General features: G+C 29.6%; 1 protein-coding gene across 1 annotated transcript in view; it reads left to right on the top strand.

Moving 5' to 3' along the window:
* LOC142326496 (synaptic vesicle glycoprotein 2C-like) overlaps positions 1 to 10726 on the top strand; it is a 39346-nt gene extending 28620 nt beyond the window's left edge. Inside the window, exons 9-11 of the mRNA XM_075369078.1 lie at positions 1672 to 1831; positions 5017 to 5144; positions 10330 to 10726. Coding sequence (XP_075225193.1) covers positions 1672 to 1831; positions 5017 to 5144; positions 10330 to 10406 — 365 coding nt within the window. The 3' untranslated portion in view covers positions 10407 to 10726. The remainder of the gene's footprint in view (positions 1 to 1671; positions 1832 to 5016; positions 5145 to 10329) is intronic.
* The last annotated feature ends 1942 nt before the right edge of the window (positions 10727 to 12668 follow it).

Genomic DNA, 12668 nt, shown 5'->3' with positions numbered 1-12668 from the left:
TGTAGAAATTATATATATTTTAATTTTATGTTGTAATTTTAATTCTATTTGTAATTTTTCCTGAAAAAATTACAATTACTAAAAAAGTTAGTCATTTTTAATTAAATAGAGCTTAAGAGATTTTCTAAGAGATAAACCATTAAGTCCTTTATTAAGTGACAGAAAACTTGCTGTACAAAGGGCTCTTCTTATAAATGGTTTCAAGTCTGTTTTCTGTAAATTATTTTTATTAATGTAAATATCAGAATTCTTTCTAGGGGTTTACTTGTTAGATTAAGAATTTCCATCTGCATTATTGATTTAAATAAACAGATCAGTTTTCATTAAATACAGCATCTACAAAAAAAAACTGATAATTATAGCCAAAATCAGAGAACGTCTTGAATTTATCAAAATAAAAGCAGAAATTTCTAGGTAAAAATCAATTTTAAGCCCATTAAATTCATGTCACTGAATCTATTCAAAGAGCATTGTATTTCAATTACAAGAAACATGCTATCTTGAAAGCAATGACAATTCAATAATTCCTATTTCAATAATCGCTAGAGGTCAGTATACCTGTAAGATTCAAATGTTATATCATTATTTGCTGCAATTAACCACTTTCTGCGCTTCTCTATAGTCATTTACTTATGTTATAATGTTTTAAAATTAATAAGGCAATAAATGTGTCCTTTTACTGAAATTTTGATACACTTTTAAAGTTCTGAAACATGACTGCCTGAAAATTGTTAAAGCAATGAAAACTGTTACCTTCACTCAGAGGGAAAAACAATGAAAGCATACATAGAATCTGTTCATGTGCAAATTGATTGCTATGATGTTTGGGATTGGTATGGTGTTTCATTGAATGACTTCATGCCAAAAAGAATAATAGTTATTGCACAACACTACTGAGAAGTGATGTAGAAGATGTACACTAAGTTATTCAAAATCAACAATAGGGGGCAACTGTGATATGTCATTTGCTAGAAAATTTTCAGTCTCCATCTGTTCAAATGTTAAAAGAATTTTTAATGATAACAAATTCACAAGTTAAAATAAACTGAAAGGTGCTGTCAAGAAGTGAGTTAATGACTGATTAATTGAAAAGAAGTTGGTTGGTGATACTTTGAAACATACAGATTGCTGCTATACAAATACATCAGTATTTATTATGAGTATGTATTGGAGTAAGTTAAGCAATGTATTTTTATTTTAATTTTAAAATGTTATATTGAAAACGTTTGTAATGAAACAATCAAGTGCTTAAAATAACTTCATATTATTTCCCTTTCTGATGGAGGCAGTGTATATAAGTCAGTTATGTTACATAAATTTAACCATCAATGCAGTCTGTCTTGTACTAGTTATGATGTCATTAATGCACCTGAAGTGCCTTATCATAGTTGCCTTTCCTAAGTATAATAATTTAACATGCTGGTTACAGTAATTTAATGTGTAACAGGTGTTACTGCATACCTAACAGTATGGCATATTAATATGAACTTGAAATACTAATTTGTTATTAGATTTTTATCAGTTGTACAGCAAAAGCAAATTTTAATATCAGTTATTTTTAAACTTACAAATATTTATATTTCATGGAAGATCATTTAATTTTTGTTAAAATTTTTTTTTTAAGTATGAGTTATTAAAAATATGTTATCTGTTTTTCTTTTTCTTTTACAGGATTATGTACATTTCTTTCTTCAGTATCAATAATGTTATTATTTGTAGTCCCTATACAAGAGTTTATGACAGCATTTCTTATAACTTTGATAGTATTATCAGGTGCAGCTATAGCTACTGTCAATACTGTAATGGTGGACCTCTTTCCAACTAATATGCGGTAATTAGCATTTATTAAATTAAAATCAATATTGTAATTCTAAAATGACTAAATAACCCTCAATCTCCAAGTTGTGTTAGCCAATCAGTTTGATTCTTCTTCTCTCCTTCAACAATGAATTACAAAAATTCCAGATTGTGTTTTTGGTATATTTGCTTTGGCCTTGATTTTTTTCAGTTGTTCTCTCAACCATCATATTTTAATGATGAACTCTACGTTTTTATTATGCGAATTTAATCTCATAAGGATTATTCACATTTAGTGTTGCAGTATACATAACAAGAATGTCATCAACAACTAGTACCTCCAAAATAATTTGTAAGTAATATCATGAACTATTGTGTTTTTAAAATTTTATATATCAATTTCATTGATGTATATTATTTTATTGTATTATCTGAGTCCTCTGATAATACAATAATAAATTAAATGTAATTTTGATCACATATATCAAATTAGATTAATATTATATAATTTTTTTTTAATAGATCAAAATAACACAATACATTTTCTAGATATAACAAGAAAAAGTAAATATTACTACTGAAACTGAAATATATAGATGGTCATTCATTATCAATACTACCATTCATCAGAATTCAATTTCTAAGGTATTCAAATTAAATATATGTTACAACATTAGTAGAGCTTATGCCCATACAATAAAAATTATTGATTAAAAAATTAAAACATAAATAAACTGGTAGAGAAAATGGACAAATTGAACCTTTTAATGTTTAAAATTAAATAAATAAAAAAATGTTTAATTTTCCTGGCTTTACTCAGAAAGTTATGAAATTGCAGGTGGCACAACCAATCTTGATGTTTGGTGCCATGGTAGCGACAGCTGCACTTGGGATCATTCTTCCACTCTTTTAGCATAACGTTTGGCTTCATTACCTAACATCAAATGGGCCTGGGCCTTTGTAAAATGTATTGTGATGTTAATATTAAGATACATTTTTAAATTTAATTAAAATTTTTTAAATTTAATTAAAATTTTTTAAATTAAATTTTTTTACTACATTTTTAAATTTAATTTTATTTAATTATTTATACCAGATGTGTAAATATGAAACTGAAATTTGCCCGTAGATGGCCCTACCTGTCAGTATAGTTACTGTCAAACCGCATCATTGGCATTATTTTCTTTCTTTGACAGTTGACAAAGATTTTCAACTCACAACAATACAAGTTTCAAACAACAACATAGTTTTAATTGGCGTTGAACAATTCGAGTTTTGTACCTATAAACTACAATTTGCGAACAGCATTGATTTTCTGTTACCATTTAAAGAAAACTGCTGCAGAATTGCATCGAATGCTTGTTGAAACTTACAGTGAGAATGCGCTTGGTAAATCACAGTGCTTTGAGTGGCTTAAAAATTCAAAAGTGGCGATTTTGATGTGAGAAACGAAGAACGTGGAAAACCACCGAAAAAGTTTGAAGATAGCGAATTGCAAGCATTGTTGGATGAGGATGACGCTCAAATGTAACAACTTGCAGATCAATTAAATGTAACATGAGAAGCCGTCTTCATACATTTGAAAGCCATGTTAAAGATCCAGAAGATGGGAAAATGGGTTCCATATGAACTGAATGAAAGACAGCAAAAAAAACTGAAAAACCACTTGCAAAATGCTGCTTGTCAGGTACAAAAGAAAGTCATTTCTTCATCGAATTGTGACAGGTGATGAAAAGTGGTTTTATTTTAAGAATCCTTAGGCATAAATTCCAGGCAAACCATTAACATTGATTTCAAGGCTAAGTCACAATAGAAAGAAGACAATGTTCTGAGTTTGGTGGGATCGGAAGGGTGTGATCGATTATGAGCTGCTAAAACCTGGCAAAACTGTTAATACTAAACGCTACTGACAACAAATGATCTATTTTAAATGGACGAAAAATTACTTCAGTGTCTCCATACATAAATAAATTTATATATATATATATATATATATATATACATAAACATACACATACGTATGATTACGTATGCATTAGTTTCAATTTCTTTTTATGTGTTGTTTTATTGTTTTCTAGTTAGATTTTTAATTTCTTCATTTATTGCCATTAAAAGTTTTAAGTTGTTTTTTACTTTCCCATCAAGATAGCGCTATAGCTCTAAAAGGGAAAGTATTATAATCGGTCCAATTTGAGTGTATGCAGTTTCCACTGGATCTTGACATTTTAACACCTAAGGAACCGAAAAACCAGATATTAATGGTCATATGTACGTATATTCTGTGTTAGCCTCTAAATTACTTGATATCCTCAAATCTACCTGACTGATTTTGACCAGACTTTGTTAGATTACGTCTATATATCAGACATTGATGCCATTAAATTTTCAACTTAAAAGGTCAAGGGGATGAGGCTGTAGAGCAAGGTCAACCTCAGTATGTCGAGATTTCACCTAATTAAGGTCATGTTTTTTTTAGGTACATTTGTTAAGAATTAAAATATAATGATATTAGAAAAAAATTTGCAAAATTGCACCCCTCCTCCAAAAAATGCTGTTGTAGTCATCTGTTATGTTGTGACATCATAGGTGAGCAGCAGAATTAAATATAATAATAATATTTAAAATTTAAAAAAGTAACTGGGTCTCGAACTCGATTGTCTGGTTGACTCGGTATCTGGTACGTTAAGCCTCGCGGCTACACAAGTCTGCTGACCATACAAACAAAATGTTGTATGTAAGTTATGAAATTACATTAGTTTAGTTAGTGCCGACTGTCGCTGATAGTACCGTCTCAGACATGTGAATTAAATACAGTATGTGCCCGCGCTTTCGTTAGAATCATTGAATTAAATACTCTAAAAAAAATTATATTTAAATAAAATTGTAAATATTTTTAATTAACTTAGCTTGACAGCTAAAGCTACATTCCAGGAAAGTCCTATAACTGTGTTGTCAACTTTTTTACTGAATTTATTATTTCATTTATAGCTGTCATGATGTTTCTTATTGTTTTTATCTATTATATTTCACAGTTTACTATTATGTTGAGCCAGCATATGAATTTTCTTACTGGTTTTAAATTTTTTTTAATAATAAATTACTTTCTTTATTTGTAGTTTTGCAATTATAAATTTCTTTTCATTATATATTTGTATTAATTAACATAATTGAATGTTTTCAATTAAATGCATATAAAAAATAAAATAAATATTTTTACAGAGCAATGGCAGGATGTTTATCATTGATGAGTTCAAGAGTAGGAACTGTAACAGCAAACATGATATCTGGAAGGGTTATTGATAACCACTGTTTGGTTTTACTCTCATTTACAGTTATATCACTTCTAGGTGAGAACATTACAAAATTATTTATTATGATTATCTTCTAACAGTTAAAGAATAAATTCTTTACATTATCTATCACTGGCCAAACCACAGGTATAGCATTGTTAGTACTATACTGGAATCCTTTGATTACCACTGCTGATGAGGATTAAAAATAATTTGGATTCAGAAGAATGTATTAACTATATATAGTATATTTCCTTTAGAACGATATCCTTCTCTTTGCATTCTCTTAATCAAATTATACAAAACAATAATAAACAGAAGGGAGAGATTTATAGAAAATATCAATTGAAATGTTTCTTAAGACAGTGATGCAAATTAGGAATACTGTTTTGATTAAGTTTTGAACAGTCAACAGAATGTTCATAAAGCCTTTTCTCATAAATGTCAATAATAATAAAAAGTTACAACACTATTAAATGGTATGCCTGATATAACATGATTTAGAGTTGACTCCTATATTAACCTAATTAGTTCCTAGAAAGTGTGATCTTAAGTTAACACAGTTGTAAATTGAATTCTTAGCCTATAGCCATACTGTAGCACAGTGTTTCCCTACCACTAGCTGCAGATCCGCAGGGGGCTGTGAGAAATTGAAAGGGGTCCACGAGACATTCCATTTTCATTGAACTTTATTTTATCATGTGTCTCACACCTGGTATATTAGTAATGTACATTTCTCAAGGCTCTTGGTTTCAGTGAAATTTAACATGAATGTTGATACTGTTAGTACTACCCTTGTGGGGAAGAGGTGAATAACCAACCCTTTGTGTAGATTTTTTCAAGTACATTTCCTTCTGGAAGGTCAATTCTATTTCAAACTCATTCTGACCATTTCTCTTATTCACTTCAGTGGCAAAGTGAACAAGCAGTATTATTTCTTGTAGTGAATTTTTATAATACTATACAATTAGTTTGTTTTTCTGCTTTTGATCAAATAATTGAGTTCGCAATGAAACTTGTGATTTTCAATCTTTTCACTATCTTATTTACATATGGATCAGAATTTAGTTAGGACATTGTGTGTGGAACAATAAATAAAAATGCTGAATTCAAGTCCCTCTTCTTATCTCTAAAAATGAGCAACCTAATACACTGGGAAAGATTTAATTTTACCTGCAATAACTTTAATTTATTGCAATAAAAGTAATAGCAAAGAACTTGTTTTGTGAAAAACATGCCTCATGACTTGAGGTGTATGATACCATAATTTGACATTTCTATGAAAAGAAAAATCGGATAAGATTGTTCAAAATATGAAAAATATTTTTCTAGATCGGTTACATAGTAGTGAATATTTTGCATTACAGTAGGGTGAAAGTCACGATATTTCAAATAATGCTAATCCGGTAGCTTTTGTGCGGTATACAGAATAAAGTAGCATATTATTGCTTTTGTATGATAATACAAAATTAAGATTTATGAACACTTTTTGTCCTGTGAATCAGTTCTCTTCATACAACTGATAAGCCCTTTTCAATGTTGCTAATGATTTGATAACTATGAATAAAGTTTCATGAGAAAAATGTGTAGGTATAAACATGGTTGGTGCTAAGGCAATGTTGGGAATACATGAAGGTGTTTGGTCACATGTATCCAAAAAGTCACATCTCTTGTGAAATAGACACATTTTTATTCTCATCGCAAAGTACTAGCTACACACCATACGCCCTCCAAAATGGAAATTGTTCTAAACAAGGCAGTCAGAATTATCAATTTTATTAAAGCACATCCTCTTAACAGCTCATTATTTTCTGCTCTTTGTAATGAAATTAGAAATGATCACAAACATTTACTATTGCACTCAGAAATTCGCTGGCTGTCTTGAAGTTCTGACATGGTTGTTTGAGTTTCATGACAAAGTAAGGTTGTTCCTCATAAATTCAAAATTTTAGTTATAAATGATTTTTCACATGGCTTCTGTCTCTTGCTTTCGAGCATTTTTAACATCTTGAATATGTTTACGTCGAGCTTCAATATACATCTGTGATTGTGTTTTCTGTGTAAGACAAGATAGAGGAAGTAATCAAAAAGATAAATCAGTGTTTCAACTGTTTGGAGAAAGGAAAATGTGATTCCTTTCACACATTGAATGATTTCATTGATTTCAGTGACCACCCCTTTCTGGTGATGTTGCTGAAAATATGATTGAACGTATAAGGTCACTGGCATTTCAGTTACTTTTATATTTCCCAATATGTTCTGAAAAAAGAATGTTAGTATGAAAACTCATATTCTAGACTCTGTTTATGAACTTCCTTCAGAAAACTTATCATTCTAAACTTCCTTTCGAAGAAAACTTATTGAGCTGTCATGTGATTTGACGTTCAAAATGCTGTTTCCTTTGTTACCATTTCTGGAGTTTTCAATCAAAGGTTGCTTATTTCCTGAAATTACCAAAATGGGTGCAAGACATCTGTTCCTTTGCCACTTGATATTTCTGCAAAACAACACTTTCTCATCTCATACATATGAAAAAGAATACAGAAACTGACTTAACATAGACCCAGATCTACATCTGAAATTATTCAGTTTTGATTTGGATTCGTATGTCTGGACATACGGAAGTTGATGTCTGAATTCATAATATGTCTATCCAATATGATTATATTTTTCCAAATATCTCATTTATAACTAACTAATTGTATTATATTGTAAAATAGTAATTTGTAATGTCATTCTTATGATATATAAAATATATTTAAAAAAATTCATTTTTCATTTCATGGAGGTTGTGGAGAATTTAAGTGTTGCTACAGAGACATCAGAAAGGTTGGGAAACGCTGCTGTAGCAGACTCATTTGCCTACTTCTCTTTAATGTACTTTTTAGGTGAAATGAAATTACAGTTTTTAATGGAACATTTTTGTCTGTATTGCCCAAGTTTACTGTAAAGTAAGGTTTTGTTATATATTACAGCCTTAAAATAAGGCACACTTTTTTCACTTCAGTCTGCAACAGCGTATATTTCTAGTAAAGACCTGTTTCTTTAACAATGAAAATCAAAATAGCTACTATTCAACTTTCTTCTCCATTTAGTTAATGTCTTAAAATAATTTTCAGCAGATAAAATTCTCATACTTGCACCTTCATCTAGTATTTTAACATTAAGCATTTAACTCATCTTTTAAACAGATCAAACTGCTGAAAAAAACATTTTTCTCGGTTTCACATCACTATTGCTTTATGGGAGAAACATTTAACACTATCTTTGAAAATGTAGCTTCCAGATGAATAAAAATAAAAGATGATTATATTTGATAATTAATTTTATTAAAAATTTGTAACAACTGTGTACGGTGAACTAAAAACTGTATGACACAATACAATGTAGAAGCACAGAAATCTTCAATTAAAAATGTTGGGGTAAGTAGTACAAAAAGATTTATAGAACTGGTCAGGCAGCATTAGAAAATATATTTATTGTTTTCTAAATAATTTATCATTATTTTTATTTTAAGAAATTTGATATTTAACAAGATTAAAAATAAAATGATTAAAACAGTATTGGAATGCAATAAATACAGTTTGAATGAAGGGGAACTTTTGAATAAAGAGCTTCTGGTAATAAAATTATGTTGTAAATAAACAAGTCTATTCTTTGTGTGATCCATCATCTTTTTGTGTCACTCATAATTTTTTAATCAACAAAAAGGGGGTTATAGTGAGTGATCATAAAATCTTTACTTTTATTATCATTTAAAATTCAACTTCTCACCGAGCATAGTTTAACATTTCTTCACTGAAAATAGCTACATCTGTCATAATTACCCAGAGTTTTATTAATTTTATCTAATATAATGTATCTACATTGTTAAACTGATCCTATTTTTGACATTGCTTCATACAAAAAAGCCTTAACAGACTAAGTCCAGCAATCGCTATGATCAGAGTATTGTTATACCCAATTTATCTGTTCAAAAAATGATATATAGAATTCCTAGAACTATTAAAACTCAATGTAAGACAGTAAGCCATTTAGCTGGAAAATTATTCAGTTGAAATCATTCAGCTGAGATGCTGCAAAAGCTTCATGTCATATACTTCCTGGCTGTTGTGGAGAAAAAATAAAAAGGAAAGATCTGATGACTTTTAGAGATTCCTTTCTTTTTTAATGATAAGAAGATTTTCTGAGCTTTATAGTTTACACAATTTATTATATTGGCTGTATATGTATATTATTATATGTATACTGTATGTAGAATTTAGCCACATCTATAAATCATGGACTTTAAATAAAAATAATTTTTATCCCTGAGATTCAAAGTTAGTACAATGAAAGAGACCATCTGATTTCAAGGCTTCTTCTATCAAATTTCTTCTAGATTATATTTTATGTGGAACTAGAGGAGCAGCTTTATCAGACAGTCATCTATCAAGTCATAGTTTGATTTGTTCTGCACTCTCTTGTACTTTCAAATGTCTTAAATCAATTATAAGATCTAAAATGTCTGTAAAAATGGTCTAAATCCATAATTCTTCAAGACCAAATCTATGACACTTCTGTTAACATCCTATAAGCTGATATTTAAAAATTGTTCTTGTATACTTGTTTTACTCTTCTTGCCCTCTCTTGTTGAGCCTTGTTCACTAACAAGACTGATTGTTCAATGCAAAAGATAGTGTTACCTCTCTTGGAAGCCATAATTTAAAAACAGCTGCCCTGCTAGCTAGTTAAAGGTGCCAACATGGCCCTCAAAGGGAATCACAGTGGCAGCTGATCTGATTCACACATACAAGGAAGAAGAAATAAAGGATAAGAAAAGTAATGGGGAGGGTGAGAGAATGATCATCCTGCAGAAGGACTGTTTGGATTAGCATTTATCCATAATCGGAAACTGATTTCTTTTTGTTGTTTCTGATTAGTTTATTGTTTTGCCATGCACTCGATTGTGAACTAAAGTTATAGATTTGGTCTTGCAGAATTATAGAATATTAGACCATTTCTTCAAACATTTAGATCTTATAATAACCAGCTATCTTATAATACCAGTTATGCTCTTACTTGCATTCATCTTAACAGTAAAAATTATAAAAATATTAAATAAATTACAGAAAAAATATTTTATGTGTTTTTTAATAAATAAGTTACATTTTCACATATCCACTACCAATTGCTGTATAGATAAAAGTCTTTCTTATTTATAATATTTTTTAATTAATAAAATATACATTTTTTGTTTCAGGTGCTATTGTGCTAATATTACTTCTTCCATCCAAACCTCTTAATATAAGTGATAAAAAAGCTACTGAAACATCATAGAATTTATTAGCTGCTTCAAAACAGATTATCAGGACTAAATCACAGCTATATCTGCAATTAATTTCACTGTTGGTTCATTTCCAATTTGTCTTGATGAACGGTTTAAAAAATTTAAATTTTTCTTAATTTAAATAAACAAGTACATTATCTCGTTTAATAATAATTATTGTGTAATATTGCAGCGCTCATTATTCTTCTAAATTTTAATTTTGAACAGTCAATAAAATCTGTCTGTGAATTAAAAAATGAAATTTTGTACTACAAAATTATGTATTACATTTATTATAATAAGAAATAATAAAAAAGTTAGAAATATTAAATTTGTTCAAATTCTTTATTTATCAAAAATTTTCTTTCAAGCAACCTTAGATGTAGTCGTTCAGAAACTGCATAACAACTGCTAGTAATGTGTGATTAATCTACTTAAAAGTTTGGATTGCAGGAGTGAGTCAAATGATTATGATTGAATGATTATTACTGCATAAAAAATGTAATTATCTTTGATTATTATTTTATAAGCTATTGTCACATATGACAGTGAATGAAAGATTATACAAAAACAGGTAAACACGTAAACAAAGAAAATTTTTATTATAATACCCGTCTCTCCCAAAGGGTCAGTACTGTTATATCTATTATTAATTCTTTATTTTGTAACAAAATATGTACAATGAAAGGAGTCTCTCGAAATACATTACATTCCAGTTTTTAGTTTTATTCATTTCAAGTAACTTTCTTCGCACTTTCAGCACTCAGTTGAAACTTGTAAACGTGTCGCATCTCAGTTACATTCCTCTTCTTTTTTTCAAAAAATACTCTGTTTAAAAGTTATGTTTTCAAACAAAAAAACTTCATTCATTTACTGTTATCGAAAAATAAACATTTATGCCAGAAGCCAAAATTATCGGTAACTGAGCAATCAATAAGTAATAAATATCGATAAATCATGTATTCAAGATTGGCAAAAGAAAAAGGAATTACTGCTTGGTGCTTCTTCAGAAGATGATCGTTTTGTGGACCGAAATTAGGGAAATTTCCCGAATTAGAAAAAAAGTATCTTCTTTTATTAAAGAAAACAGGGAAAAATGTCTTTCAGTTTTTCTGTGTCAAATCAACAAGTCTCACAACTTAACCATCACCAATTTCAACAAAATTTACAGGATTGATCATATCTATAAAGTGATGCAAAGAAGTATTTTTTCAGTCACTCATTTTTTGTGTAGGACTGTAAAAAGTGAAAAAATTGCAAACAGCAAGATTCAAGTAATTACAAAAAATTAATTTTCTCAGCTTCTGTCTGAGCTGGAGAACTAAATTTGCTGTCATTTTAAAGCTCTTTGAATGGGTTTTCATGTGATATAACACTTGGCAAGATTTTGTGACATTAATAGTTTAAGGTAACCAAAATTTGACCTTGAATATATCAAAGTGCATTTTTTAAATTTGAAAAAAAAAATATTTTTTGCTTCCTAATGTGTAGTACATGTGGTAAACATTGCATAATTGGATTGCAATGTGATCTTGGTGAAATAAAATAATGAACTTGTACATATCACCACTTTGCTGCAATTTGTATAGCTTCCAAAGACATTTACAGAAGAATTGCAGTGTACACTTCTTTTTACAACTTTTGATTAGTATTGTCCACTTCTTGCTTTGGAAGGTTATAAACTCTTCCTGTTGGATTTACCCTGGGATCTACTTCCTAAATAACATCATCCTATGCACATTAAGAACATCCTCAAAGTCTGGGTAGTTTAAGGAAGGTATGTGTGGATGTAAGAACTTCATGTTCACTGTTCGATTTTTCTCATTTGAGTCTAGAACACACTACCAGTGTCCATCATACCTGCAGATCAAGAACCCAACCATTTCTGTGAATTCAAGATCATCCTCAATATTTGTTGTGCTTGCTACTGTTGAGTTGTTAGAAAATGAAAACACCCTCACTTGCACCTGATTCTTGTTCAGTGGAATAAAAGAGTGGAGTTTCTGAGTACCTGGTATAGTTCTTGCTGTCACTGTCCTACTCATCAAAGCCTCTTCTTTTCCTTTATGCCGTTCAGTTGTACTGTAATGAACTCAATGAGTCCATTTGCCCAATCATACAACTGTCATGGAGTCATGATCTGGTCATTGTAGGTCATTTTAAAACTTGCTCTATCTGTAAGTCTTTTAACAGTCCTCCCACACCATCACACACACTTATGCCATCAGATGTGGGAAAAGAATGCCATTCTGCTTTGATCCCAGTCTAATAAT

The sequence above is a fragment of the Lycorma delicatula genome, chromosome 6, assembly GCF_047948215.1.
Source record: "Lycorma delicatula isolate Av1 chromosome 6, ASM4794821v1, whole genome shotgun sequence".
In the NCBI taxonomy this organism is placed as follows: domain Eukaryota; kingdom Metazoa; phylum Arthropoda; class Insecta; order Hemiptera; family Fulgoridae; genus Lycorma; species Lycorma delicatula.
The sequence above is the reverse complement of the archived record's forward strand: the minus strand, read 5'-3'. Positions and strand labels throughout refer to the sequence as shown.